Below are 26270 nucleotides of genomic sequence, written 5' to 3'. Positions count from 1 at the left end.
GCCCGGGAGGCTGAGGAGCGCAGGCAGCAGAGGCGGGGAGGAGGAGGAGGGCAGCGCCATGACTCATTTGCAGGCAGGTCTCTCCCCGGAGACTCTGGAGAAAGCCCGGCTGGAGCTCAACGAGAACCCCGACACCTTGCACCAGGACATCCAGGAGGTGCGAGACATGGTGATCACCCGGCCGGACATCGGCTTCCTCCGCACCGACGATGCCTTCATCCTGCGGTTCCTGCGGGCCAGGAAGTTTCAGCACTTCGAGGCGTTTCGCCTCCTGGCCCAGTACTTTGAATATCGCCAGCAGAACCTGGACATGTTCAAGAGCTTCAAGGCCACAGACCCGGGCATCAAGCAGGCGCTGAAGGATGGCTTCCCCGGCGGGCTGGCCAACCTGGACCACTACGGCAGGAAGATCCTCGTCCTTTTTGCTGCCAACTGGGACCAGAGCAGGTAAATGCAGAGCCACCCACCTGCCTTAACCCCTTCTTCCCCGGGGCAATGCGTGGGAAAAGCTGTGCCAGACCAGAGAAAGGATGGGTGGGCAGCAGGGACGCACCCGGCTCTGCCCACAGGGGGCTGGGCAGCAGCCTGGAAAGGCAGAGGGAGAAGAGAAAGAAGAAATGTATTTTGTGGCTTAGGGCCTTTTCAACCTTCTCATCCTTTAGGCTCTGAATTTCGGGAGGCAAGTAGGAACTGCTCGGGTGCTCTTCCCTCTCCGATATGAGGTTTACAGCCTTCTGCCTCCCCTTAGCCTGAGTCAGCTGGCATGGTAGATGATGTGCTTAAACCCCTGACAAAGAATAGTTGTGATCCCTGTGCTAGTCTTTCTGCTTCAGCACACACAGAGCTGCTCAGGTGCCATAGGAGAAAGTGGGAGATGCTGTGTGCAAAACAGGAGTATCCATCATGGCTTTTGAGCTGAAAAGTTTGCCAGTGCAGGAAGCTGAGGCTCCGAATCCTTTCCCTCTGCTAAAGAAAGCTCTTCCTGAGCCACCTGGAAATGCCAGGATGGAAGTTACAGTAACCTCTTCTTTTCCCACTCACGCTGCTCTGAGTGTGAATTCCCTGCGTAGTAAGATACAAGCCTACAAAGCTTTGGTAGCAACTTGAAGGAGGCTAGTGCAGTCCCCAGAACAATTTCTGATCCTTTTTGGGACTACATCTGAAGATGACTTAGCAGGCTGACCCAAGAGCTGTCTCCCACCAAGACCCTTTTTTTTTAGCAATCGGCTTGATACTATGTGACACTATTTGGTTATTCCAAACACCTTATTAGGTGCCATGCCCAGTTTCTCCTGCAGTCTAAAATTACAGTCACCAAGACTGCTTGATTTCCCATACATGTAAATGAATGAATCCATTAAGAGTGAACTCTCTAAAGCCTACCCCTGTGAGCACTGCATGGCTTCCCTGGGCTCCCAACCTGAGAGCAGTTTTAGCATCTGAAGCACTTCTTAGTGAGAGAACTTAAAATCTTGTTAGTTGCCTTCACGTGAACCCAAACCGTCTTTTGTGAAGTCAACACAGGCTGGGCACAGGCAGTGCTGAGTGCTCAGTGCTGCAGATATCCCTGCAAAGGCAAAGGCTCTGTTACTTTGAAACATGGGGAGGACACAAACAGCTAGCAGTGTGGATAGAAAGGACAAAATTTGGGGGATCGGCATGCTTAAGCTTGCCCTTTAAGTGTTTGTGTAGCTGTCCTCTTGCAGGCTGTGTTGATAGCCATTGCAGGGAGTGATCCCACAGCTCCCTGCAGCAGTCAGTGCTACAGCTAGGGACGGGTCTCTGCCCGGAGGGCTGCTGGCCCGCCATGGCTTTCCTCCTGTCCTGACAGGGTGGCCACGTCCACACTGCCTACGGGGAGAGTTTCCTGGCGCTTGCTAGCCCATGAATCATGCCCAGGGGCTGAGAGAAAGCTGTCTGGCACAAATCAAAACTGCCCACGACCAGGCTAACAACTAGAAAGTGTGGATGAACATACGCGGAGCTGGGGCCAGCTTCCTTTCCCCTCTTCGGTTTTCTGGCAGATGGAGCCAAAGAAGCTGAGTGAGAAAGCAGTGGTGATGAGGCTAAGGACTCTCTGAGTGGGCTTCATTTCCCACATAAGGACCTTCGTTATTTCCCACATAAGGACCAAGTCAACTTTTTATTTTAAAAACAGCTCCACAAACTCTTAAAAATCCCTGAACGAACGATTAGCAAAGAAATGGATGTTTAGGCCTTTTATTAAGTCATACGTCTACCATGAAGAAGTTCCCTTGTTAAAGGTAATGTGACCTACTCTATACTGTTGTTTCTTATTAATGAAAAAAACCCCAAAGCTTTATGTGACACTTTTCAGATCATTAGTTCCTAGTCAAAAGAACACCAAGAATTTGAATTCAGAGATTAAGTAGCATTTAAAAAAATAATTGCCATGTGAAAAGGATAGGTTTATTTGCCTCATTTTTGGATGTGCTGATATTTAAACTACATGAGATCAGCTGACACAACGGTAAATTTATTGTGACCTTCTTCATGAAGTCCTATTGGTAAAATTATTATTTAGGATATAATAGGGTACACAGGAGTACCTAATGGCCATGTTTGCAGTTGGGTCCTATCGCTCTTCAGCACTGTGCTCCCACGGTATGCCTCTCCTCCGGAGCAAGGGATTTGTTTTCAGATAGACCACTCAGACAAAGGGGAGAGAGCTGAAGCCCAGCTGCGGGGAGTGGCTTGCTCCAAGGCACATGACAAGTCAGTGACAGATCTGGGAGTGGAGCTAGGTCGCTCTCTTTTCTAATTAATTTAGTGTCTTCCATTGTCTGATGTTCAGCAGCTGAACCTGGGGAGCATTGTGTATGGAACTTATACTGGAGCTGCTATGCGATATGTCTCAAGCTTATGCCTTAACTGACTTGAGGTCTTACGTAAACCAGTGCTCCTCTTACAGCAACACTGGAAGGATTGCTTTTTGAAGACCGTCTTGTTAGGACCTCTTCGTATGCTTCATAAACTAAGTTAATAGAGCACAGCAAGCCTCCAAATTTATTATGTGTGTACGACTTATTATGGCCAGCATGTAACAATTAGAAATAAAAGGTTCCAATTTGTTATTTAAATGAATAGCAGACATACTATAGATGATTTATATAGCACCGGCAGCCTATGATTTACATAGTTCCAATTAGAAGGAAAAGCATGGGAGGCAAAAAATTCCTATGGTAAAACAAGCCTGTGTACTAGATGTTAAATCATTAAATTAAAGCAGGGCCTGAAAACTGTACCAGATGTCCTACCATCTGAACAACTAAATCAGCCATGTATTTAAAACAAACAAACAAAAAAAGGAAAGGTGAAGGATAATGCATTGAGTAGCCCAGCAGCTTTTCAATGGGACCCTGCCTAACGCTCCATCCTGTCTCTACTCTGGGGAAAGTGAAGACGGGTGGCATTTCTGCCAGGAGGCTGGGTAGCACATGGGGAGAGATCAGCCTTCCCTATTAGCTTCCAGATTGTTGATTCATAACTACATTTGGCTTGTAGTCGTGTACGTGCATTTGAAGACTCCTTTTTCTTAATGTGTCCGGCTGGTGACGTTTTTTTCAGTTAATGGTACAATTAACTTCAACTCTCAGCAGCAAGGGATCTGTTGTCATGCATGTTCTTCTATATGCTTCGTGGCACCTGTACACAAATTCCCTAGGAAAATCAGCCCATTTTGATGCTGTTTATTTGAAATCTTTCCCTGCGTTAATTATCTCAGAACTTTTCCTAGAAAGTGCAATAGAAAAGTGCAGTAGAAAAGTGCAGTAATGCCTGGTTCCCATCTGTGTCACAGTCAGCTCACACCATCCTCAATGAATATGGAAATCCACTGCACTCCTTATCGTAAGGTCTGCTGTTGCATCAGATGATTTACAGCAGGGCAAAGACGGAGTCCACTGGTTTGCTTTCAAAACCATGCTTTCATGTGCAGAAGTGCTAGAAACTTTTCCTCACGTTAAATGAAAATTTAAATTCTGTAGCTATTAGGAGGCTGGTCTGCTCCTCAGCTCGCTATTAACCACAGGTGAGTTGGCAGGGTATTTTTCAAGCTCAGTGTGACCAAATAAATAGCAATGCTAACAATAATAATATATTAACAATAACATATTTTGGTTAATAGAGTCAATTTTTTTTTGGAAGTAGTATCTTTCAAATAATAATTATTAACTGGTGCAAACTGTTGTTTTTTCTACAGTTTCTCCTGCTGACTGATGCTGTCTTATTGTTTCCTAGCTTTCCCCCAGGTATCTGTATGTGCCTGTTATCACTTGTATTTAGACTGCGAGTGTTTTGGCTAGGGATCTTTTTGATCAATGCTAATGTAAAATTTAGATCAGCTGAATCTTCATCTGTGGCTGTGACTGTTAGACACTGGGCTAACATAAGGAGTAATGAATGGTATTTAATCTGAATCTAAAAGCTAATCTGGTAAAATATTTGAAGCAGTTTCTATTTTTCTATGCATTTTTGTAACACTGGTGGTGCTTTTTGTTTTTAGAATAAGGGCCCCCAGGGCATGCTGCCACTATTTAAGCAGAATAGCTATAAGGGAAGTTTCGATCCCCCGTCTTTTCAGCATTCAAATATGTACCCAGACTGACAAACCAAGGAGATCTGAGGCATCATTTCTAGGTACTCCTTTGTGTATCTTGAGGGCTCTTGTTTCAGTGAAATTCTAAAAATATTAAGCCAGCGCAGTAGGTTAGAAATGGGATGATGGCTCAGAGACTTGACCAAGCTTTCTCTTTTAAGTGGCACAGAGCTCATTTGACAGAAACCTTTACTTGTTCAAATAGTGATGAGCTTAAAATACAGATTGTGTGTTCCTTACGTGTTTGGGACCTTCAGGAGACGGGTGGCTTGAATTGAAGCAAAGAAGACTTACCATTTATCTCTTCTAGTTAACAGTTTGCATCCTGAGAGGCAGACTCATGCCACTCAGTTTTAATTCTCAAAATAATGTGAAATTTCTTGATATCAGGGGGGAGATGACAAATAGCAATAGAGATAGTAGGGCAACTCTGCCAAATCAGATTATCAGTTATTCAGTGCAAATCGGAGTCAACTGGGACCAGAATCTAGTTAAACGGATGATACGGTGGATGCCACCCATCATCAAGAACATAAAATATTGAAAACAGCTGACACAGCTGGATTTGACACGAGACATCTGTACCCTGCATTCTCCCTGTCTCTTCTCTTTCTGTTGGCCTGGTGGAAATCACAGTGGCCTCTGGGAGTGAAGAGGATGCATAGAGCACATAACCAAGAGGTAAGGGTGAAAGATCATAGTGAAGTACTACCAAGGGTTGATAGCAGTGTCTGCCAGACTGTTTTTCCCAGAAATCCTTGGAAATACTTTGAATCTGTTCATTTCCCATAGAAAATTCTCAAAGAACTTTTCTTTCAGGTAAAGGAGAAATTGCTGCCACTATTAAATTACAAGAGAGCGGGATGCTCAGTTAATTGTTTGAGCTGTTCTGTTCTTCTCAAATCAAGACCTCAGTGAGGCATTACCCTAGAAAGCTCTGTCTCTGTCGTGGTAGAAATGGTAGCCATCCCGAAGCATTTGAAAGAATCACTGTCAGTACGGCTATTAACTTGTCAAGCCTTCCCAGGCTCATTGCTTTAAAGTCAACCTGAATGAAAAATTTTAAGAGGTAGCAGAGTGTGTCTGCGCACCAGTCCCCACCTCATCTGAACTCAAGCTGGGACTCACATAGAAAAGGAACATTAAGAATGAATTACATATGTGATAACATATTTCCAGCATTTGTTATTCACAGTAACAACTGGGCTAAAAAAGTTGTGTAAGCTCTCCACTGAATTAAGCATGGTTCTATAAATAGAGGTCATTAAATACATTTAAATTAACTGTGAGTTCTCGATTATCCTAGCAATTAGTAATACCTTGCTAGCTACAATATGTCCCATAAAAGTCTGTTTAAACAAGTGAATGCAACTGAATTTAGCCATAAATAAATAAGGATTTATTTCTGCACAGCCTAACTCCAGGCTACTACAGCTGCTGCAGCAAGTCAGGCCCAGCACACCCTACGTACCTGACAGCACTGGAGCTGTCATTGTAAAACTGGGGCCAGGGCAAAATGAGTGGCTTGCTGTCCCCTAAATACACGCTGTTACTTAACACAGATTGGTAAGAATAAAACAATACCATCTTCCCCTCAGACTGAACACCATGGTCTCTTAAAATTAAAGGCTAATATGTTGACTTTTTTCTTTTCTTTTTTTTTTTTCTTTAAGGTACTGTTGACTTTTTTCTTTTCTTTTTTTTTTTCTTTAAGGTAGAAAGGCAGTCAAAGCCATCTTGGACCAAATTTATTTCATACTCACTAGCTTATCTGGTCTTTCTCACTTTTGATTGGTTATATTTCTGTATCTATATGGAAAGTAATTTCAACGTGGAATAAAAGTTTCAGCAACACAATCTAGAGTAATTTTTCCCACCTTCTTTTTACGTAGGATTTTCATTTCCCTACAGTCCAGCCAAGGATGGAGCCGTATGTTATGGCAGAGCCTGTGCGTCCTGATGCTGATGTGAACAGTAGTAGCAGTGAGGTGAAATGTTGACCAACATGGGGCTGGAGTGGATTAAAGATGAGTCTTTATGCAAATAACTGTGCTGTGTGAAGGCTTCAGTATAGTTTCTTTGATCACGTTTCATTTGCTTGGACTGTTCAGCTGATAACTTTCAGTACTCAGCTTGCCATTCGCAGCACCTAAGATTTCATCTATCACACTGGGTTTACATTTCTGGCTTGCCTCAGCATGTGTCCAGAGTAAAAGCTGCTTTAAATATCCACTAACGGATTTGTCTGGTTTTCTGTACTGTACTTAAGTAAGGTATCAAAACCAAGAGAAGAGGTCCATTACAGAATGAAGGGCGGCTCCTATCTTCAACTAATTGCCCCAAAGGGTATTTGAGGGGGTAAGCTTGGTTGTTAGTGACATGTCCCTGTATACTCCTGATGTGGCTTTTTAGACTTAACTAGTACTTCAGATACCTTCCTCTGGCAGATAACTGTTCTTGCTTGCTTTTAGCTAGACCTGTGTTCTTCAGGACTTGTTTTCACCGAGAGGACAACCTTTTGTCTTTTTCAGTGGGTAAACATACGATATCGTCATTGTTGTTGTGGACTGTATTTCTTACACTAAGCAAACCTGCAATAGGAGTTACGGTGATGGTGAATATGCCATAGATTTGTGGAGGCCCAGCCCTGCGACCATTGGTTACTCTCTGTGGTGGCTGAAATCCTGGTCTCATTGACGCCTGACAGTTTTCCCGTTGACTTGAATGAATTCAGAACATAATTAGGTGTATTTGTGTTTACGTGTACACATCTGTATATTTATCACTTAGGTACATATAAAAGCATTTTGTGGTCAGTCTTAGAGACCTGATTGGCTTCATAAACGAAGAATCTTTATGTCTAATGCACCAGATTTCTAGCAGTCTTGTGCCACTAGGGAGCTGTTAATCCACGGCATGTAATGTCTTCTTGAACTCCCTAGGGAGGATGTTAGAGATCTACATCAGGAACTTGGGACCCATCTTCTTGGACTGGATGTAGGGTGCTTGCAGCAGCCTTCTGCTTCGTGGAGCTCTTCTCCTGGAGAATGAGATTCTCTGAATGGTGCAGCCTAAATGTCAAGTGGGGTTGAGGCTAATTTTAGGATTTGAGTATTTCTAAGGTCCGTTTCTTATATGAGCTCTGATAGATGATCTTCCTCAGACTGAGGCATTAGCTGCTCTCCCAGTGTCTCACCTGATGAAATTTCCTTCCCAGTGCAACGTTTCCTCTGGGAACGCCTCTTACAGGGTGTATCTCCATCTGATTTCACGAAGCCATAAAAAAAATAGTATTTCTGAGACCTCTACCACCTCGTGGAGGTAACCAGGGGTTTGAAGGCAGTTGGCCACGCTCTGAGCCCAGCCCTGACCCTGAACATGACTCTGTAAGCCTCCTTCCGTCAGACTAAGTGCGTATTTTAATCCTGAAGCTGGCAGTTGTACAAAATGCGTGTCATACAGGGGATTTTTAGTTCCCATGTTGATTAGGTGCCCTCCGCTGTCCATGCACCAGTGTTGTATTGGATAGGTATACTGGTCTGCAGATACGCTAGGCAAACTAAGACCTTTTTAGTGCCAGTAAAACCGTCTATAGTCTTCACGCTGCCAAACACTCCCTACATGTCCCATTATACATGTGCAAACTCGTTTGGGAAAGAGCCAATGAATGTTTTCATTTTTCCTCAGGTCGCTCTTTGCACTGCGGCGCTGGAGGTGTTTGTTTGCTTATTCAGAGGCCGCAGCAGCTATGATGGCATTTTCCCCATGTGTCCAGCAGTTGGGCTTGGGGGAGCTGCTCTGCCTGGGGAGAGGGGGAGCGTCAGCCGCGCCGTGCCTGAGGCGTTGGCTCTGCCACGCCAGCCCCTGTCCCCCCGGGCAGATTTGCCCAGGGTAGACAGGATGCTCCAGGTTTGCTTCACTGTACCTACTGCAAAAATGGGGTCCTGGCCTAACAGTTCTTCAGTGATCAAATTGTGCTAACAATTTTAAGGATCCAGGTTTTGAATGTTTTCCTTCAAAATTGGTTTTAAGGCACGTTCTTTTTCCCCCCCAGACAAATTTCCATTTACAGAAATGGTCTTTTTTTTTGCTGCCAAAAGGAAATAGAGAATTTTAGCGTTTTGAGGATTTCCATAGGGAAATTGCAGAGAAGATTTTTTCTTGTGCTGTTTTCTCTCCCAGTTGAAAAAATCTGTACAACAAAGAGGGAGCATGCCGAACTTCCTGTCAACCTTAGATCTCAGAAAAGTAAAGCCTTAGAAAAAAGTTAAATCTCAGAAAAGTGAAAAGGAGAGGAGCGAATATGAAAACTTTTATCCCAGTCAACCAAGCCAAATTCAAAACAAAATAAGGGTTTCCAAAATGAAGGGAAGAATCGTGTAAAACAATGTTTCCTCTTTTGCTTTCTGGGGAGAACACACTTTCTCTTGTTCAATTGTGTTAGGCTGACATTAAGAGAGTCCTATTCTAGTCCCTTTCCTAGGAGTGTATAGTTGGGAAGTTCACTGAATTTTAGTTGGCTGAAAAAACCCCATGGAAACATGTGAGGAGTCAGCTAGATCAGATTAATTTCGTTTGTGTTTTTTCCTTTTGCAGATACTTTCAAAATATAGTTATGTACATAATGGAACAGTGCACTTGTATTAAAGCAAATAGAATTTAGTATAATTTAATGTAATTTCTAAATAGGCACACATGCTCTTTGCTACATATGCAGTATGGTGAAGATTTCTCTGGGGACCCATAATTTTGAGAACTTCTATGTTTGATGCCATCATGGGAGACTTTTAAAGGGCCTTATTTAAAAATACCTGCACAAACACTGAAGATTTAATTCTTTCTTTTGTTCCTGGAATATTTGCGTATCTGATATTTTCTGGTTTAGCTTTCTAATGCCGCATCTGATACTCTGGTGTGGACTGGCAAATTTGCATCTGTTTCAGTAACCATTTGTCTTACTTCTCAAAAAGATTTTTAGGTATAAAACGTAGTTAGCCTGGAAAAAATCAAAACTTAAACTACTACTTTCATATCTCTTAAAAAACCCCAGATAATTCCGGTATTTCGCCTTTTTTTAAAAAACCCAGTAAGCTAAACTGCAAGTTGATTAATAACTCTATTATATGGCAGTCTAAGATGACATTGTTGTATATATTTAAGCTATTCAGTTGCTGTATTAGGTGCTTTAGCTTCAAAAAAAAAAGATTATACTCAACAGGGCTTGGCAATATGGAATTACGTCTTCTTTTACGAGATCATTGATCTAAGAAAAGATTATGTGCATATATGTAAAACACACAATTACATATTGTAGGTGGCATCTTTGTAAACCCAAATTTAACATAGAAAAATCTAGGACTGATGAATACCACATTCCAAACTTACTCCTGAAACCACATACAAAATACTCAGTACTCAGAAGGCAGTTAAGTAACCCTTAAAAGGTTGCTATTGCTCTTAACCAGAAACACCTCAAAGCCCTAGTGTGTGTTACTTTCTGCTTTCAAGATCTTTGAGTAATCAGCCTTCTGTAATACCCTTTGTAGGTTTAAAAGAAAACATTACCCAGAGAGAGGGACAAGGGGAGCATGTGGAAATCCCTTTTTTAGCTGATAATTTTATAGAAGCTGTTATTTCAATCCCTTGGAAAAATAAGGAAGAAACTTTGTGTCTAGGCTTCTGGTGTTAGACTCAGGTTTTGGTATCATTATGATTTTAGAAAAATACAGTTTGCATAGATACGTTTGTACAGACATTTAATAAAATGCATAGATATTAAAGCAGATTAGAAGACTACAGAAAAGTTCAAATTTGCTTTTGGTGTGTTACATTCTTGTAGTTTGTTCTGGCTGGCTGATGGTCTAGATGTACATAATCCTGCTCCAGAGGATGAGTTCAACTAACCGAGCTTTTGAGACTTTCCCAGCTTTACATACCCATGACTTCTGAGCATACATTTGCATTCCTTTGATTAAAACTTTCGACAAGCAGTACAAAGGAAGAACGCTCAGAACTTCTCCACATCTGTGGTCATTGCTCCTTTCCTAACCGAATCTCCCCTTAACGTTCACAGGTACACACTGGTGGATATTTTGCGTGCCATACTTCTTTCTTTAGAAGCCATGATAGAAGACCCCGAGCTTCAAGTGAATGGATTTGTTTTGATTATAGACTGGAGCAACTTCACCTTCAAGCAGGCCTCCAAGCTCACACCAAGCATGCTTAGATTAGCCATAGAGGGCCTTCAGGTAACATTCTTCTTTTCTTTCTTTTCCTGATTCTCCTTCATTTTGCAGTTCATTACAAATCTAGGTGGCTAAAAAAACCCAAACAAAGCAAAAATCCAAGAACTTTTGCATAGCAAGGCTATTAACACCTTAAGGTATGGGTGAACCGGCAAGCTACAGTGGCACAAGCTAACACGTGAGCTTATTCAGCTAACTGCAGTAACTCCTGGTGTGTAGGCTCCTTCTTTGCCATACATAAGAGCTGACTTTTCTGTCTTTATTCCAAAATGGTTGGCTTCCTGTAAATTCAGACTGTAGCTTCTGCAGCAGCAAGTTAGAAGTAATCAGTTTATCTTGTCATTGTGCACAGGGCTAATGAGATATGGGTTGCTCCTGCCACGCCAGCTTATTTTTTTTTGTTGATTCCATTGGAGACAGGCTCTACATCATTTTTCCTGAAAAGTGTGGGGCACTGTAGTTAGACAGTTAGCTGGGACTATTTACTTACTCAAAGTTCAGCATGTGCTTGGCTTTTTTGGTGGGTCAGGATTAATTTGAGCAGCAGCTTCTGGGACTGAGTATACAGTGATTTAAATTTCTTTCTGCTCATTGTAAATGCACTTTATATGGCACAGGCACATTGGTGGAAAGGATACTACATAACTCTTGGCTGTCTCCTATGATCTTTAATGCTTATTAAAATGAAAAACTAGAATCTGTAAAGTAGTTGTTTGCTGTGCAAGCTTGAGTTGCTATGTTAAAAATACCAGTAATTCACTCCTGTGGCGGTGTGCCTTGGTTTTACAAGGACATATATTCCTTTTCTGTGATGTTTTTATCATTTATACATTTTTATTACTCATAAACCAAAATAACAGCCTTATCTTTGGACTTTCTTCACTTTGATATTGCTATTTTTGAAGAAACTTGTATAGCAGTAGTATGGAATTTTGATCTAAATCTTGAAATGGCTTAACCAGTATTCAGCTTGCTGTTGCACACAGAAGGGTAGTGACAGTCATGAGGCAAAGATCTCAATTTTTAGTTTGTTCTGTTTCCTTATGTAATGGTGTGATTCCATGGTCTTGAGAACTACATCAGAAGGCAGCAGTGAGATCTGTACTCTAATAGCGCTGCATTTCCTTTTTTGCTTTCAAAGTTGTTTTCTTTTTTGTGCTGTTTTTCAAAGTTAGTCATTGTATTCTCATTTAGAACATGAATAAATACTTCAGTAGTCTTTGTTTTTAAATGGTGGTGTTTCTTCTTGGACATTAATCAGAGATGATTATTTTGAGGAGAGCTGCAGTGGGTAATTGCATCTGAAAATACAATGGGTGACCTACCAAACTTCAGCTGGACTCTCTGTTCCCCTGCCATTGGTTGGTTCATTACTGAGTTGAGGTGAAGTCCATTGGCTTGACTTACCCATGCCCCCAGCTTTGTACATTCAAATATTCCCAAGTCTGATGGTGACCAGCACCCAGGGCATCATTTTGTGCCCAGTGTCTTCAGTCCTCTTGACTCCAGGGATGTACAACTGGGCATGAAATGCTCCAGAAGAGGGAATGGGAAGGCACTGAAATGGCAAATGTGAGATAAAACTCCCAACGCTCGAGGAATCTGTCCTAATCTGTGACAGGTATTGTTATCTGTAAGCAGCGACTTTTACAAGGTCTTTTACCACAAGTCCTTTGAAGAAATCAATTAGTTGGGCTCTTACAATACACCATTTCATTTTCTGTGGAGAACCACTGAGGGTATGAGGGCTGACATTGTTATACTAGCAAAATTGACTGACTCTCTAGTGATATTTTCCCAGTAGTTATACTACCTGGGGGCTTGTTTATATTTAATCTTTTTCTTTTACTTAGACATTTTTCTATGTAAAGATGTATTAGAATCAAGGGAAAGGGCTAAAGACAACTGTACTGAGCATCTTGGAGGGAGAACGTCACTTCAGAAACAATTGCGATCAGCAAGGAAATAAGAGGAAAGCATGGTGGAAAGGCAGTACAGAGAGATCCTGGGCAAGGCATAGGTTTACTTGCACCTTCTTGCAAGATTTCATGCCTGAAATGTTGCATTCCCTTACCCTCAACAGGGACTGCCTTTTCTTTTATTTTGGACAAAAATGCACAGCGGAAACATCATTCTGAATCATGTCAAAGTAAAAAGTGCTTAGTCAGGCGGTATGAAAAAGAACAAGAACAACTCACACACTGTTTATTTATGATCTTTGTAAATACTCTGTTTAATCAGAGAAAGGGAATTTACTTTGGCTTATAAGATTTAACAGGCTCAAGATGCTGAACTTTACCATTTGGGGAATTTAAATATTAGTGTTACTTGCATGGAAAGGGACAGAGAAAGTGGGATTAGTGACCACTGAATTTGATGTTAACCAAATCCCTTTGCCTCCTGAATGAAATCTACTAAATTTGCATTATATTTGCTTACCTTCCATGGTGAGCAGAATATTGAATATGGCACGTACCAAAGTGAGTTGATTACAAGCTATGGCATTTCTGGGCTCTTCACAACTGCTTAGTTTTTAGGAAATTGCTTTTGAAAATAAGATAAGTAAATATATACAGTTTTCTACTGAATACAAGTTCTGCTATACACTTTGTCTGCATATGTATGTTAAATGGGAGCATGAAAAGCATCATACCCCTAACTGACTTGTATACCTTAGAAAAACCTCCTAGGTAGTTATATTCAGGAAAAGAGCGTTTTGACCATGGAATTTTTAATGTTAAAGGACAGTGATTATCTGTAAACTGCTGTGAATTTCCAGCATATCCATCCCAACAGTGCTGTACCAACCAATTGGTGTGGTGTAGGTCAGTGCCGATTTTCAGAACAAATGGTTTTGCTAGCCAAGAAGCATAAACCTCCTGTAGACATTGGGGCACTTTGCTGGGACCCTTGATGCTCCAGTCCTAGCTGATATACTGGCTTTGTCCTTTTGGAAAAAAGGAGCAATACTCTTCCCTGTGGATGCTGGTGGCTGCAGCATTTATGTTGCTCCTAGTCAATGGGAAGGAGGATTTGCACTTAGAGCCCCTATGCCTTCCGTAGTGAAGAATAAGAACATAAACAAATGCAATACGTAATATTCTTTATTTTCTGAGAGGGGTCTGTCTGGGTTAGGTGCCTAGGTTTTGGCTCAGAGCTGTGAAACCAGAGCAGAAGGAAAACATTCTTTGGGAGGTGAGACCGAAACCCATGCCCTGACTTCAGCACCTTGTGTTGGCTCTCCCCAGCATATTCAATGCACGGATGTCTGTGAATCCCAGTGTTTAGGTGCTCACTTCTCCCCCATTCATCACTTTCTGTAGCTGAGCACTGAATTTGGGCTTGTGAAGGAGCTATGTTACTCAGCAGCCAGGTTTCTGAAAGCAGGGAGTGCTACAGCATTGTGTGCTCCAACACCGGAGTGCCTTGAATAATTCCCTTTAAAAAACTTTGAAAAACCTTACAAAATTTTGACTCTTTCCCCAGCAAGGGGTTGTAGTCTGAGTGCTTCAGCTACTTTTCCCATAGAAAGGAGAACTCTTGAGAGCTCAGAAGAAAACCAGAACTAATACATAGACAGTGATGAACTCTAAGCTGTTACCACACAAGAATGGCATCTTGATGTTATGGTCTCATAAAAAGCTCTATGAAAATATAATCTCAATACACAGTATTGGTCAAAAAAGTAGATCAAATGTAAGGAAAGGAACGGAGAGCAGGGAACATGGTGAAGGCACTGCAAAAACCTGTGCCATCACTTCCATCTTGAATGTTGTGAATGCTTCTGATTTTCTGTCTCAGAAAGAAGGACACTGTAGGACTGGAGAAGGGCAAAAAAACCCCAAAGTATGGGCCGGTTTCTGTATAAAGAACAACTAAGTTGGCTGGGATTCTTCAGGATGGAAGAAGAAAAACTGTGAAGGGAAACTACAATATGGTCTATAAAACCATAGAATCACAGGATAATTCAGGTTGGAAGACACCTCAGGAGATCAGCAAGTCCAACCTCCTGCTTAAAGCAGGGTCCCCTATGAGGTCAGACGAGGTTACAAACAACGTCATAGGTGGCTAGAGAAAGTGGACAAGCTGCAGATGTTCTTTGTCACCTCCATTTTAAGAAATGGGCACCATCAGATGATACTGGCCTGGCTCTTTATATGACACGGTGATTCTTTGTACAATATCTGGGTAATCGGTGGAACTCCTTGCCATGGGAAATTCTGGGTGCTAAAAGTTTAATTCTGTTCAGGGAAAATGGGTAAGTTTGTGGAAGAGAAATGAACTGAGGATTACTAAATATGTAAAAAACACATCAAAGTTAAGAATTCTTCGGGCTGCACGTAGTTGGAGATGAGGTGAATGCTGAGTGAAAATATCACATATGCTGTCTGCATTGTATCTGCTATAGGGTTTCATTTTTGGTCTCTGTTAAGGACAGGATATGGGGTTTGATGGGCCTTTGGTGGGACATAATTAAGTCGTGTATATTCCACCCCTCTTTCCCCTGTTTTTAATAACCTTTCTTTCATTTTACTGCTCCTGGCACTCCCATGGCCCCTTCTGCTTGAACACCGAGCTGGGAACACTTGGGCAGAAGGACGGAGGAGGTTCTGTGTATGATTCTTTTCTTTGTGATAGTCCTTTCATAGCTACCTATATGGACTTTTTATTAAGTATCAAGAGAGCACTGTTTTCACAAAGCAGATAAAAACAGTGTCAAAGACCGAAAATTCAATTTGAAAATTATATTGAAAGTTGGGGTTTAGTATTAACTCCAACAGACAGCTTTGGGAGTAATTATAAGTGAGCTTTGCAAAATGGAAAGTTGTGGGTATGCATAAGACACTTTAACTGATTAACTGATATTTAGGATTCTAAGACCTGGAACACTAAATCCTTCTTAAATACTTGATTTCTATTTAGCTGATAATAGTAGTTGCATACGTGACAGATTTGTTTTGCATGTTGTCACTCAGGCAGGCTGTACCTCCAAATGCTTTGCAAAACTGCATAGTTATTGGTGGCTGAATATTAATGCTTGTCCTCTAGGTAAAAAGCTGGGGAAAAAGAGATGATACACATTTAAACTGGGATCTGAACATATGTGGGCACTCAGCATTGTTGCAGAGGACAGAAGGCTCTTGCTTTTGGGTTGAGGATGTTTACAGGAAGAGAGAGCGATGGTGTTGTGGGGGACAAGGCAGGTCTTTCAGCTGCTCATGACTTTTTTTTTTGTAACAAAGGAAGGCTTCATAAGCTAAAACAAACTCGTTACTGTGAACATGAAAGCAAAACAGAAAGAACACGAAGACAGCATGCTTGCAGCTACTATTGCTATCTACAACATCTTTCAAACAGCTGTTCTTGTGAGTTGTAAGATTTGCTGCAGCAGTGTAAGGTGGAAGGAACAGAGACCAGAGCATGTACAGTCTGGTGATGAAAGGGACAGGACTTCCTACTCCCATTTTCTTTGAACATAAACTTCATCTGTGTCTTACAGGGAATCTTATCTGAACATCATAGTTGGTTCACCTTTCTATTTAGGTATCTACAGACAGTGCTTAAATTTCGCCACCTAGTTCTGGACTACATCTATACAGCCAGCAGGCTTCAGTGTCAAGAATTTGCAAGGCAGGAACTTCCAAAACTAAGGATGCCTCTGAAAACAGTATTTTGACTTCATATAATTACATGGTCACATGCTCTATGCAGTGCATAAGATTGTTAATAATGAGCTTAAGGAACAGTTACTCAATACTAGCAATGAGTATCAGTGAGCAGCAAACCACAAAAAAAGAGCTTTAAATGTCTTTGCATCCAGACTTAAAACCATAAAACCCACTCATTCAGTGCTTGAGTTTTCCGCCAGTTTTTGAGAATAGGGTCCTGACACTTCACGTAGTGCTTGGGAGGATATTAAAAAGTAGCAGGCTTAAGCTTTTAGCGGGAGTATCTTCTGCTTTCAGGAGGGCTAGTAAATCAAGTAGCTGCTTTCATTCAGTTTTTTATCAAAGAATTAAGCTGTTTGTAAATGCTAGAGTCCCCTGAGCCCAGGACCAGCCCAGAGAGTGGAGGAATGTGCTTGTAAACAGCACAATTTCGTACCAGTTCAACTCATGTTCTGTAGCAGCAGCAGAATGGGATATTTTTCCTAAAAGCTTGTTATTTTGCAAGAGTTTGCATATATTTGATCTTCTCTACTTGTAAAAAGACCATCAAGAAGGCTTGCCAGCAATTTACTGTGCAAACAGGGTGGACTGGAAGTGATTGTTAGTTCTAGCTCCTCACTTGCTGTCTGGATGGGTTTAACCTGCCAGGTGAGAAAGGACTTGATGTCCGGAGCTCGAATTCTGTTGCTTACAGGCATGTCTGTATAGACATAGCCATTTATTCAGTGTGGTCCCAGCTGTTAACCTGTTATCTGAAGACAGAATAATTAATTTCCTTGCCAGATTCTTTTATGATGCTCATCAATAAAAAATCGTTGAATGCCTTTCAAATGGTAATTTATTTATTCTCACAAACACACTTTTAAGATGAGGGGATACTATTATCTCTTTTTTTCCATCCGAGAGCTATTCCAGTGAAAGATTACTGTTAAAAGTGTCTGCTCAGGGGTGCCCACTCGTTTGGGGTGCCCACTGTGACAGGTCACGGTCTGATTTTCTGTCACCTTTTATACGTTCAGAGCCCAGCTGTCATTTATTTTTGATCAGGAGGATTCAAGACTTCTAAAGTCTTGATCCTGAACCCCCAAACCAGGAGCCTGAATTCTAGCATGGCCTAAATTTAGAGCTCCTCATTAGATGCTCTTTGAATGCACGTAAAGCCGTGTGGGCTGCCGCCCCTTTGAAACAAATGGTAAGAAGCAGTAAACTGAACTCCCCTTTCACCCCCAGAAACTCTGCCGTGTGGCATCTTACTGAAAACTGCAAGGATGCTTAATGGAGTTAAACATCCACCACCCAAACACTGCAAAGGGAGCTAGTAGAGTAACTGCCTGCAGTAGGTTGTCATCCTCCATGTGAACCTGCACGAGAAAGAGAGTGGACACTTGGCCAGTGTTTTGCAGATATTTGCTGTAAGTAAGGCGTGATTAGTTGTGGGGATCTTGGCTTTCGTTCAGGCGCTTTGATCTAACTGGCACAGACTCTTCTGGCCATTCCTCCTGCCCTTTTCCCTCTGAGCAGCCTTTGCCCCAGTCCTACTGCTTCCCCAGTTCCTCATCCCACTCCTGTTGACATTGCCTTACTTTGTACTAGTCTTCACTGATGTGTTGTTTTTGTCTCAGTGTCCTGATGTCATGCTCCAAAACCTTAGTCACTGTGGGTGATTGCATGCTAAGTTCATCTTAGACTCCTTAGGAGATCTCAGCCTTTTGTGGTCTCACTGTCCAAATACTTTCCACATCTGGCATCTAATCAGCTTCAAATCTCGCAACTTCAAATCTCCTCTTAATCAGTGTCCCCATTGCTCTTCGTACCACTCTGAAAAGCAGCGCTAGAGAGTGAGTCCTGATCTGTTCACGTATCAAGTGAGTCCTCTAGCCACCAGGCCGTTAAGGAAACAGTCCTTGTAGTTCCTCAGCCTGGAGCTCATCTGCTTGGTATATAAGACTCAGTGCTCACAGGGCCGGGCAGGAGATGTTGGGAGCTTCTGGGGATGTAGTGGAATGACATGGCACGATCTGGGAAAAGAAAATTTTTTGTATCTGATGTTTTCTTCTACTTCAACAAAGTAGCCATGGTTAGTGCAGAAGCCAATGAAAATGCTCATTTTTCCATCAGTTCTGTCAACAGAGAAAAACATCCAATTAAAATTACTGCAGCTTGAGAGAAAGAAAATAGAAGAGATTCTTCTTGTACATGCAGACTGCCTCTTTCATGAGCTTTTGCTAAATGCTAACCACTTTTCAGTTTTATTTCTTTTTATCAGGAAACTGAATCTATCTGTATTAAATAAAGATAGTGACTAAATTGCCCTGATTAAGCTGAAAAACTAATATTATGCTAAGGTGAGTGGCACCAGCGTGAGAAAAGAAGGGCTTGTAGCACAAACTCGGTGTAGGGAATTAACTCTTGGCACTGTGATTGACTTCCTGTTGTCTCTGGTAGGCCACAGTTCAACAACTATATGGTTATGACCATTCCTCAGCTTCAAAATATATAATTATTTTTGGAAGTGATTTTTCTCAGTCAAGGTCTAAATATTTCTCTTTGCTTCAGTATCTTAAGGCCATGAAGGGAATAAATAGTATTCATCCTCATAAGGTCATTCAGAAATAAAACTAATTTATTCTAAATTGTAATGTCAGAGACAGAAGACGTTTTAAGATCATAGTTCACCTTCCGGCTAAGGTAAGATTATCTCATGCATTGTATTTTCTAGTACTTCACACAGTTTAATTTAAAGTCTCGAAGGCAGGTCTGGCACATTCTTTGGAAACCTTTCTATGACTGCTTGCTCTTCAGATTTCCTCTCGGCATTAATCCTAATTTTTCTATTTGAAAATGTCACCTCCTATAAAGCCCTTTGCTATTTCACCACGTGCTGTTGGGTCCAAAGCAGTAATTCATGTGCGCCTCTCAGTAACCCAAAGAAAGGAATTGTTTGATGGAGTATCTACGTGCAACAGCAATGATCTGGAATCAGGACCTGGAGATGTTCTTCCTGTCTTGTTTGCCACTGGAGATGGTGAGGTGTGAAAATCTGTGGGATCCTCTTTATCTGGGGAGCTTAAATTTACTTTTTTTGATATTGTCCAAATTGCCTGTGTTATCAATCCATTTTATATACATATCTTTCAGGTTTACCTCATAAGGATATGCTGGATCATTTTTGGAATTATTTTCTGAAATCAGTCTAACCTTTGTTTTCTGTGATGCTCATAAATCTTCTGTGATCTTATTAGGCTCTGCAGAGTTGGCTTTATGTTATTGTCTTCAGTACATACTGCCTTTGCACATAGTCCCTGTGATATCAGCTAAGCCTTCAGTGCCCGTTCCCCAAAGCAATACAGTGTAATTTTCTGTGATTTTTGTTTACATTCCTTAGCAAGTGTTCAGCTCCTATGACAATTATTTTTATGAATCCAATTTGACTTTGGTTATAAGCAAAATTTTGACTTTGGTTATAAGTGATTGCCATGCAGGAAAAACACTGCTGTCATATTTCACTGATGCTGAAAAACAAACGTGGGAAATTTCTCTAGGGGGAAGCTCCATAAAAATGTGCAATATATGGCTGGTGATGGCTTCTCTCATCTCATGTTTCATAATCATAAAAAAATTAAGACAATTCAATTCTCATAAGTTTTAATAGGCATAACTATGTTTAAATAAGTGCTACTCTGGCGATGTAAAGTAGTTCAGGAACTGAAAGTTTAGAGTTATAACACACAAAGAAAATTGTATTTCTTAAGGAAAAATTAAGTACACTCTCTTTCTAAAACATCATACGCCAACTTGGATAATTTTTTTTTTTTTTTTTTTTCCCAAAATACCCACCCCCAAACCCCCAGGCAAAATGCATTTCTCCAGTCATTTCCTGCATATTTTGCAAAGATCAGAATAAGTTCTTAAAAAAACATTTCTAACTTTTTATTATGTGGAATGGGAAAATAGTGCTTGTAATCTTTTCCAGTGTTTCTGTAACAAAAAGGATCGAGCACTAATGTTTTGTCTATACGTAATGAATATCCAAACATGGATATGGGCTGAAATTTGAGGTGGCTGCACATACCATCCTATTGGTGGAAATCTGGGTGTACATTCAGTCCAAAAAACTGATTATAACTCCAGCGTCTGACACAGAGAAAGTCTCATGTCAGCATCTCACCCAGAACAGTTCTGGCTATGTCGGGGTGCTTGCTATTTCTCGTGGGTTACATGTTACGTTGTCCCTCACAGTATAGGCTTGAGTTCTGACTAGAAAATGTGTATTCAGCCCCCTTATTTTATGGGACTGACTCCAATACCACACAGTGGCATTGGAAAATGCAATCTTTAATTAGTGATTAAAGATTGTATTTTCAGATGTATTTGTTAATTTCTTGCTCTTTTGAGTTAGTTCTTAAGAATCTGTTATATCTGTTAGAATAATTTTGGGGAGGGCTTTCTGTCTAAGAACAGGATTTCAACCCTTTGCACTTTCCGAATTGAAAACATTTTCTGCAAAGAGAAAGTGGTTCTGCTGTGATTCAGGAGAGGGCCTCCCTAAGGGTATGTTTAAACTGCAGTTGTCATTAATTCTCATCTGATACTGCACTGAACGTGCCTTATTACCCACAAAATCTTCCGAGATTGTTGGGAGGTGCCTTCATCCTGCACTAAGCTATTTGACTGAAAGTATCATTTAGAGCACTGCATCTTCTGGTGGAAAGCCACCATGCTAAGTATGAAGATCTAGGATAAATCATCAAGTACTGGTAGTTCTCCAGCGTTCTTCTCGCAAATTCTTTGCAAGGTACAGCCAGTCCTCTGAGGTCTGCAATGGATCCTTCAGACCTTCATACAAAAAAACCCCCCATAGAGTATACTCCAGACACCAGTGAGTGCATACAGAAACAGTGGATACATTCAGTAATTCAAGTACAGTAATTAAAAACCCAGCCATTGCAGTAGGGATTTTCAAGCTGCAGGAGAGTCTATGGTGAAAATGCAGCTTCATTTGGGAGGAAGACGGAAAAGATTTTGAAGCGTAGTGTTTAACAGAGGAGAAAAGAGGACAGAAAGGATGTTAGGAGAAGACAGGATAGTTATGAAAGGATAGGGCAGGGTGTGGGGCAGAGTGGAGACCTAAATGCTGCCCTTCAGATTAGATTTTGGAATGTTTCGAAGTAGACAATTCCATTTCCTATTTTATGGCTGTTTCCAATCTCATTGAGTAAAATGTCATTTCTAAAACAAATCTGTAAAAGCTACACTGCCATACCATTATAGAATAAAGATTAACATTTTTGAAGTCATAGCTGACATACACCTGCAATAATTAGCCTATATCATACCACCAAATATTATCAGTCCCCTCTAGTTTTAGTCGATGAGCACACCACCATTACATGGTGACTTTGGCAGACCAAATGTGTCTTGCAACTGTGTTGCTCCTCGAATCCTTACTCCACTTTCCAGAAGAATTATATGGGTTAGCTGCACACCTCCAGCAACATATTTCCATTATGAGGGGATGCAGTTAAATAGTTATGCTTGATGAGGGATTATATATCAGCGAGGAACTGGCTGAGCCCCTTAACCACTTATTTTCCCATCCTTTATCTTTGGGGGTTTGAGAGATGCAGAATTGCAAGCAAGGTTTGATGTATGTTTTGGGCATTAGCTGAGCTCCATTGGGTCATGCTTTTCAAATCTTTTTGTTAGGAATATTGAGCAATTGATTTTCACTGGAAAACCTGAGGGCATCTTCATACTACTGCTATCAGTATGATCCAATTCTGTTCCCCACAGAAATTCAGCAGGGGTGCAATTTAATGAGACCAGTGAAAGGAATCTGACTGCTCTATTTATAGCACACCAATTGATCACGGTAGCCATGATAGGAGGAAACTTCAGAGAAAATCAATGCAGTATCAAATGAAGGTAGCACTCAAGCCTTTAAAGAGAGCTGCATGGAAAGCCAATTAAGAATGAATCCATTTGACGATCCACAGGATCAACTTGGAGCATGTGTGGTCTTACTTTAAGTTGTAGGAATGAAATCAGACTGAGCAGCATCTTACTTGCAAGGTGAGCCTTACTGTATATTTTCTTCTTCATCCTGTTGATATTCTGTCCCATTAAATCTTCTTGATTAATTGTTTTACTTTCATATGGCAACTGTAAACGTCTTCTTTTAAGAGCTCCCCTTTGACAACCTTATGCTTTTTTGTAATGAGCTCTGATGTCCCTCCCTGAGGATGGCAGCCGCACTGTGTAGCAGAACTGCGCAGCCTCCTGGCTGTGTGTCCAGGACTCAGGCACAGTCCCAGGTCTCAGGGCTTTCACTTAAACGCAGGGAGAAGGTGATCCGTCTACCTCCATTCTCATTCCTGTCATCCAAATACTTGGAACCACAGTAGATACACAAAGCATAACTATTTGTACTCATTGCTAGTGTTTCTTAAAGCTGTGTAATGGATCTTTGCTTCCTCCTCTAATTGCATTTTTTCCTCATGATATCTGCTAAAGTCCTGAACAACCCCCCATGCTCCATCCCTGAGAATTTTGGTTTTGTGGCAGGTATTCCCCTTTACTGGGTGTATCTCCATGCCATGGGGCTGACTGCCTTTCAGTAACACTGCTTTTGGGTTGCTGTAGGAGGATGGAGCAAGTAACAAAGTACAATAAAGGTATTTTAGCAGTAACTTGCCTCAGAAAGAGCCAAAAGGGGAACACGCATACGCTTTGGTGACTTTAAATGTGCTTTTTGTTCTTGTGTTTGTACATACACAAAACTTTTACCTCTTCTAAAAAAGATGGCAAACACAGCAAGGGGGAGAATCGCTACTTGTGCCTTACATGCAAAGCTGTCCAAGCTAGTAACGTGTGTTTCCTTTCCTTCAATGCTTAAATGTGCTTGCAATTGGATAAAAATGGATAAAAACCTTGCTTCATTTTACAGCATGTGAGATACAGTGCTTAAGTTCATTTTCTGAGGAAGGATGCACATATTTTTTTCAGTAGGATAATGAAAGGCATGGCATCATGAAGTAGCTACATGAATAATTCCGTTTCTCTGCTGCTAAATGGAAAGGAGTAAATAATCTGTACCTTCCATGAACAGTTAATTTCTGTGGGCTAAATTTATATAACACCAATACCTAAGCATATTAATGGTGCTACATTTTCTGTTCATTCAGTTTTGAGTATATGTAGTGGCATGGAGGTGTGGCTTAATTAGCTAGATGAATAATGTTGGAATTATTGTCAATTATCAATACGGTCTTCATCTTTCTTTAAGCCCCAATTGGGAATCCAATTCCCAATGACATCAGCAGTTGCTGTGGTGAACTTTCATAAGCTAGTCTTTAATCTTTCATTAAATCACAGGCTAGGAAAGCAGACAGGAGGACTGAGATGAAAAAAACATGCATTTGCAGCATTGATGTCTTCTCTGAAAAAAAAAGGCAAGCCTCTGTTTTTGGAAAAAAAAGATAATTTGCTGCATTGGTGAGCACACTCTCTCAGCCATATATATTGTCTAAGCAACACCATGAAAGCAGAATTTGGAAGATGTAAACAGAGGTGAGATGTGTGGTGGTTGAGAGAGATCAAAATCAAATATGACACTGGGGCCTGAATACGACGAATGGCTCGGCTCTGTTACGTGCAGCGTTTGAGAATGGAGGTAAGGGTGCCAAGTTTAGCAGCTCTTCCTCTAGTTACATTGGGCTTAAAAGGTGGACATTTTTCAGAGCCACAGGCTGCGATTTTAAGTTATTGTGTAGGAGGGGGCTGGAGAAGAGAAGTCTCCATGTGAGCTACCAGCACAGAGATGGTGTTTGAACTCACACTTGTGGAGGTGGGTGCCCAGGCTGACACATGGGGAGGGAAGAGACGGGGGCAGAGGGCAGAGTGCTTTGGGGCCCCTGCGAAGGAGAGTGGATTCGGAGGGTCTTTTGAGAAACAGCTCAGAGTTGGGAGGGGAAATGGAAACCGGGTTCTGACTGACAAGCCCCCGAGCGTTTGTTGCACTGAGCTGAGACTGGAAGAGTGGAAGTATCTGTGTCACTATTGAGGGACATAAAGGTGTCATCTAAAACTTTCATTTTGGAACAACGTCCCAAAATAGCAGTTTGGGTCAATATGTAACTGTCTCATTCTGTGCTGAGAATTCTCATTCTGAAGAAGAGAAAATTCTTCTTCCCCGTGAACCTTAAGGTACTTATGTCATTACAGCATTATGCCTCTAAGAATACCATCACTGTAGCTGTTATTGGCACAGGTCTTCTCAGCAGTTCGTTTCTGCCCAGGTCTTGGTCTACCAATACAGAGCTCTGTCCCCTGTTTCCTTGTCCTTAATCAGTCCTGGCTCCTGACTGGGACCAGATGTTGAGCCAGTGCTTCCCTGTGTTTGTTCACTCTGTGGCGTGGCTACTTTTTGGGAAAAGAAGTACAATTGCAATTTCATCTTTGTTTTTCTGCACTAGAAATGGGAAAGGCATAATTTTACACTTTGGAAATGGAAAAGATTTTAAAGAGGCAGTAGGGAACAGAGCTGCAACTGCTTTGTTTTATTTTGCAAATACATTAATTGAAAAAAACAGAAAATAGAAAAGCAGAATCTGGTTATTTTTTTTACAGATTTTAAAGTTGGGATTGATTTCCTTTAAAGTCATGAAGTCTTGCTTACAAAGCTTTTATGCTTTCCCTGAGGCTTTTCCTTCCTGGAAAGGTTTTTGACAATTTTAACTTAGTCAAAAGTAGTACACTAAGCTGTAGCTTATGTTGCCAAGCATTATTTCCCAAGGCCCTGCCTTCTCACACGTAGGGGCACACTGGTGAAACAGTGCAGAATGGAATTATCTTTGCCCAGGTCACAAAACGAGAAGTTGTCCCTGAGAGCACTCTGTCGTGTTTTCTTACCAATGCCAAGTTCACACTTACGTCCTCGAAAAATACCATTTGCATGGATAACAGACTGTCACAGGGCTGGGACATAGGTTATTGCTGTGAGATGGAGCCTTTTGGCGTTCTTCTGAGTCACTGGCACCATCTGTCCCTCTTCCTGAGGTAAGGCCGGATGGAGCGAGTGGAGCCCTGGCATGCCGTTCGGCTTTTCATTTGGCATTCCCAAGCTTGCATCGGTCGCAGGCTGATGGGGAGGTTGGTTTAGGATAACTTGTTTTGTTCCATGTTCTGCAGCGAACCCTGGGCATAACCTGCTTTGATCACATATTGTATTGCAGGAGACATGTCTTGCTGCAAAGCAGATGATTTCAAAATGAGTTTTTTTGCTATTAATGCATCACGTTGGGCTAGGTGTTGCTCGCTTCCCACCCCTCATTGTTCAGAAGTTTGATTTTATTTTGAACACACAATAAAAACTAAAAAGGCTATTCAGTCAGATTCAGTCAGGATTCATGTAGACTGCAATTCTGGTCACCCAAATAGTGTCAGCCTGGTTTACTTCTCTGCTTTTACTAGTGGAAGATGTGTTCCTGTCCTTTCTCTCTGGGGTTTGATCCTTTCAACACAGAGTGAAATTCACAGCCCTGGACTCATCAAACCCAAATTGATCAAAAAACTCCAACCCTTAAACTGAATAATTTTTAAGCAACAAAAAGTAGACTAGTAAAAAAAAAAAAGGATCAGGTCCCCCACAACTCTGTGTGTGGGAAGACATGATAAGTGTTGGTCTTGCAGTGGGAGCAACGGTGTTAGAGGAGAACAGGACGTTACAGATATTCCCAA

At 41.4% G+C, this 26270-nt stretch overlaps 1 protein-coding gene across 1 annotated transcript in view; it reads left to right on the top strand.

Moving 5' to 3' along the window:
• The first annotated feature begins 58 nt into the window (after nucleotides 1–58).
• The window catches only part of CLVS2 (clavesin 2), a 72762-nt gene continuing 46550 nt past the window's right edge, over nucleotides 59–26270 (top strand). Inside the window, exons 1-2 of the mRNA XM_009289114.2 lie at nucleotides 59–447; nucleotides 10692–10866. Coding sequence (XP_009287389.1) covers nucleotides 59–447; nucleotides 10692–10866 — 564 coding nt within the window. The remainder of the gene's footprint in view (nucleotides 448–10691; nucleotides 10867–26270) is intronic.

The sequence above is a fragment of the Aptenodytes forsteri genome, unplaced genomic scaffold (genome assembly GCF_000699145.1).
Source record: "Aptenodytes forsteri isolate BGI_AS27 unplaced genomic scaffold, ASM69914v1 Scaffold217, whole genome shotgun sequence".
Classification (NCBI taxonomy): Eukaryota; Metazoa; Chordata; class Aves; order Sphenisciformes; family Spheniscidae; genus Aptenodytes; species Aptenodytes forsteri.
Note: the sequence above shows the minus strand (reverse complement) of the source record. Positions and strands in the feature narration are given on the sequence as shown.